This window comes from Nerophis ophidion, linkage group LG26 (assembly GCF_033978795.1).
Source record: "Nerophis ophidion isolate RoL-2023_Sa linkage group LG26, RoL_Noph_v1.0, whole genome shotgun sequence".
Classification (NCBI taxonomy): Eukaryota; Metazoa; Chordata; class Actinopteri; order Syngnathiformes; family Syngnathidae; genus Nerophis; species Nerophis ophidion.
The window spans coordinates 24,792,093-24,797,092 of NC_084636.1; the positions used below are offsets into that span (position 1 = coordinate 24,792,093).

The 5,000-nt window shown below is 37.0% G+C and overlaps 1 protein-coding gene across 1 annotated transcript in view; it reads right to left on the reverse strand.

The window, feature by feature from the left end:
• Nucleotides 1–5,000, reverse strand: part of LOC133543301 (unconventional myosin-Vb-like) — a 54,487-nt gene that overhangs the window by 21,812 nt on the left and 27,675 nt on the right. The window contains exons 27-30 of the mRNA XM_061887786.1: nucleotides 4,018–4,169; nucleotides 1,089–1,181; nucleotides 894–1,026; nucleotides 557–824 (exon numbers count right to left, since the gene is read on the reverse strand). Coding sequence (XP_061743770.1) covers nucleotides 557–824; nucleotides 894–1,026; nucleotides 1,089–1,181; nucleotides 4,018–4,169 — 646 coding nt within the window. The remainder of the gene's footprint in view (nucleotides 1–556; nucleotides 825–893; nucleotides 1,027–1,088; nucleotides 1,182–4,017; nucleotides 4,170–5,000) is intronic.

A 5,000-nucleotide genomic window follows, 5' to 3' on the forward strand; every position in this document is an offset into this window, starting at 1 on the left:
GTTTGGATGTTAGCCGTTAGCTACAAACCCATATTTAAAGCACCTCTTGTAGGGTGGCGTTTAATTGTTATTGCTTCACCTTTATCGTTTTTATCATTCTCCCCTTTCTGTTGACACACTGTGCGTGTCGGTAAGTTTTCAGTGATTCTAGGTTGCCCAACATGCTCCTCTCCTCGTAAAACCAGCAATGTTACAATGTAACAACGACACGCTGTCATGAGTTTAACTTTTTTGTTGTTAAATAACAGATAACTGGTATTTTCTAGAGGCGGTAAAGTACTGTTTGTTATTCATTGGTACCGCGGCTATTTACTAGTACCGGTATATCATACAACCCTACATTGTTTACTTAATTAAACTCCTAAGTCAATAACTTTTGCAGCATACTCTCCTTAATTGCATACATCGTACACTAATGGTTAAATATATGTAATTGTTAAATCTTTATATCGTATTAGTACCTTAATTGAGCTGCATTCGTAGTACATATTATTGAATTGTAATATCTATTAATATCCAAATTGAGCTGCATAAATAGTAGATATAATGATCATACCGTATTAAAATAGCACGACTGCAGCAGCACACATCCTTCCTGAGCAGCAGGCTGTTGAAAGCGGAGGCGGAGATGAAGTATGTGAGCTGCTGGAAGGCTCGCTCCAGCAGCTGCGGGCGCAAAGCTTGATGGGACATGGCGACGTGGAGGACCCCCAGCTCTCTCAGCACCGAGGCCACAGTGGGAGCGTCGGCCCGTGCAGTCCTCGGGTCTGAGCTTGCTCGCTTCCTCGATCCTGGGATGTCTTCGCCTTCCAACAGGGCGGCGGCTGAGGAAAAAGAAGAGGAGAGATGAAGGAAGAGCCAACATGAAGGAGGTCATGTTGACTTTATAACACATGTGATGTTCTGCAGTCGTGTCTCGGTGATGGAGATGAGCTGCTGATAGGCCAGAATGCGGAGCTCGCTCAGGGCGTGCAATGAATCGCTGAGGTTAAAAGTCAAGGGCACCACTTCTTCTGGATGGGTTGTCTGTAATAATATCTGTAGTCTTTAATAAACACTTACTGGTTTGCATTATCAAATTATCTTACAAGCTGTTTTGGGGCGTGCTGACTCAGCAGGTCATGCAACAAACTGATGTTTTTCAGCCACAGCGCCGTCATGCTCAAGTCATTGGTGTGTTTCTGGAAGCAACAAGATGAGAAGCATGTTGCACATATTTTTAATGATGTCAATTCCATATTCATTTGATGGATCCCTATTTTATTGGCCTACTTTGTCATGGAACATTCGGCCAGGGTTAGACTTCACTCATTGACTCAGCAATATAACAATTGGGTATTATTTGCATAATGTGACCAAAAATAATGAAAAGATGGAGGTAAAACAGCCTATAAATATAAAAAAATAAGTATTATCATTGCTATGCAGTTATCAGCAATCACATTTAATCTAGCTGGTTAAATAGATGTAAAAGTTATTCCATCCATACATGTTCTACCACTTATCTTTTTCAATGTCGAATAGGTTTAAAATAGGGCTGTCAAAATTAATTAGTCAACTAATTAATCACAAAAATATTAAATTATTCATGTACACGCTTAGATTAATCATGCCATTTAGTTTGACAGTTCAAGCTCTTTTACTACAATCGCTAAACAATCAATCTGATTAATCAATGCATACAGTATGTCAGTACAAAAGTGAGTCAGACTCCACCTGGTGCACTCACTGGCAAATTTCACTCCAGAATACAGCCTGAAAGAACTTTATATAAAATTGTTACCAATTTTTGTGCAAATAAATGACATGCATTTAAGTAAAACCTTTTGAAAAAATTGATAATAACATTGCATTTGTGTGCAAATATTGGAGTCTTTTCTTAAGCTAATTTCAATTATGCAAGCGAGTAATCACCTGTGATTAAATGTTATTAATCCAAATTCCTAAATGTGATTAGTCTGGTTTTAAAATAATCATTTAATAGCCTTAATTTAAAATAAGATATATGTAAATTACTTTTTTATGCATTAAGACTGCAACAATACACTTGCTGGCCTCAACATTGAGTCGATAAGGAGAAGGTTAAGAAGGTATACATTTATTTAATAATTAATCACTTTTAACCCCCTAGAGATAAAGTTGGGGTAGCACGGTGGATTAGGGGTTAGTGCATGTGCCTCACAATACGAAGGTCCTGAGTTCAATGCCAGGCTTGGGATCTTTCTGTGTGTAATTTGCATGCTCTCCCTGTGACTGTGTGGATTCTGTCCGGGTAGTCCGGCTTCCTCCCACTTCCAAAGACATGCACCTGGGGATAGGTTGATTGGTAACACTAAATTGACCCTAGTGTGTGAAAGTGAGTGTGAATGGTGTACTTCGCCTTTCACCCGAATGGCCCCCGCTACCCCAAAAGGGACAAGCGGTAAGAAATGGATGGAAGGGATAAAGTTGATTTTTTTTTTTTTTGTCCTTTTATTAAATTACTCACGCCATTTTACATTTGTTGTATAATGTATGTAAATTGAGGTGTAAAAAAAATAGTAAACAGTGTTTAAATGTTCTATTTTAACTACCGGTAATTGAATGATTATCAATCTGTATAAATTTGCGTGATATGAGTTATTTTTGTAATTTAAAACTGTGACATTGTCTGATCTAAAGGCCTTCCAAAAGATTAACAAACATGACACTTTTGATAATTTTGTTAAGGACTAAAGTAGGGTTTTCCCGATATCAATATTTTGGGACTGGTATGGATACCATAATGTCTATTGATACTTTGATACTTGATCAAAACAAAGGGGACCACACAAATTGTCATTAATACTTTCATTTTGACAGAAAATATCACGATACTTTAAAAAAGTTTTATGTTATTGCACTAAAATATATATTTTTTAAATGTATTTAAATTAAAAGGCATTAAACACACTAGGCTTTTCTTATTGCACTCAAAGAACAGTTTACAAATGTCCATATTACGTATGGTCTGCCATAATCTCAAATTAGTTTACAATAGAAAGTTTTATTGATATTGTCATAAATGCTTAATTTTTGATTGCCAATTTTGATCTGTGCATTAGGACACATACACTCATAAGTAAATATAAAAAAACAACACTATGGCTACAAGACAATTAGCAGGCAAAACACACTGTTAAAGATACAACATAAATTGGTCTAATTTGTGGTGAAATTCCATCATTTCACTTGCATTAGTTTGCACTATATGGGCTGTTTGGACTGCACAACTAATTGCAAACAAACCACGCAAATCTCTGTGCCTATATGTGCACAGCAGGGGAGCCTACATTATTACCTGTCGCCCTTTAAAATCCTTCTGCAGGTTGGATTGTTATTGAAATGTTTACCTTAGTTTGAAGCAAAGATGGTAAATCACCACTTTTGGCAAGGCATGGCTTAAAGCGGCGCATGCAGTGCAGCGCTTCCGTGTTTAAAGAGTCACCTTGGTTTTTTTAAAACCCAAATACCTCCATATTGCGCTTCACGCACCAGCTTTATATAAATGTAGAAATTAGTTTTATTGCCTTTTTTTCTTCACACTGTTTCTGCTTGTATTTGCTTGTGAGTGAGTGCTGACACACTTTACATGCACCTCCTCAGCTCCGTAACAAAACCGCACATGCCCATGAAAAATAGCACCAGTATTTTTCAAAGGCAGTATATGGTACAGTTTTTATTTTATTAGTACTGTGGCACTTTATTGGTATAGCGTATACAGTACAACCCTAAATTAAAGTTTATTTAAAAAAAAAAAAAAAAAAAAAGGAATCCAAAATGTTATGCCCTTCAAAAGCTTAATGACTTTTATGTCTTGTTTGGTTGAAAGATAATTAAAATCGAATGTTGAATCAATTATGATTAAGTAGATTTTATTAAAAATATTTTTGGTGAATTATTCCTTTGAAAGTGTCAATGAAAAATGAACATCTTTGAAAACAAAAGAATGTTGTCTGTTGTAAAACGATGTGCACTTATTCAAATGTCATTTCTTACCCTTAGAGCTGTCTTCATGGCAGTGACTGCAACGCGACACAGCGAATAAGCACTGGTTTGATCCCCCCTGCAGTCCGCCTGGCGTACACATAGGAACACCACGCTGGCCGGCAACCCAGGAGGCAGAGACATGGCTATGTCTGTACGGATGTCTGGTTCCCAAACACAAGAAAAACCATCATCAAATATATATATTGAGACACTAGTGATTTAGGGCTATATAAGTAAACATTGATTGATTATATATATATATATATATATATATATATATATATATATACATATATACATATATATATATATATATATATACATATATACATATATATACACACACACACACACACACACACACACACACACACACACACACACACACACACACACAAAAATATACACACATATACATACATACTAGGGATGTCCCGATCAGATATTGATATCGGAAATCGGTCCGATATTAGCCAAAAAAGTGAATATCGGATTTTATCGGACTGAATCTAAAAACTCTGATATAAGCACTCCGATATAAGCTGTCCTTTTGCCGCTGCAGCACTTCTATAATAGGTGACTGGTTTGATCACACTCCAACACAGTAGGTGGCGGCAATGCCCCTTAATTAACGTTGGTGGCGGCCGCGGAAGAAGAGCATCTCTGATCCAGCATAGACAGCCCACGTGATCACAACAACGACAACGCGTGTGCTCAGCAAAGTGTGATGTCGGCTGTGTGGAAGTATTTTAACTCACAGCATGCCGAAATGCTTATCTTCTTAAAAAACATCTCCACATTATGCTCGGACTGCAGAAAGTGGAGAAGGAGGAGGAGGAGTAGTAAGGGTAGTCAGCACTGACTGATTATTATTTGTTTTATGCTCTTGTTATTAGAGTGACATGTTTATTGTGTTTACACTATTCTTCAGTGAAGACTAAGAGTAATTACTACATTGTTTTGGGCATAGTCAGTCAGTGAAACTGGAGCTG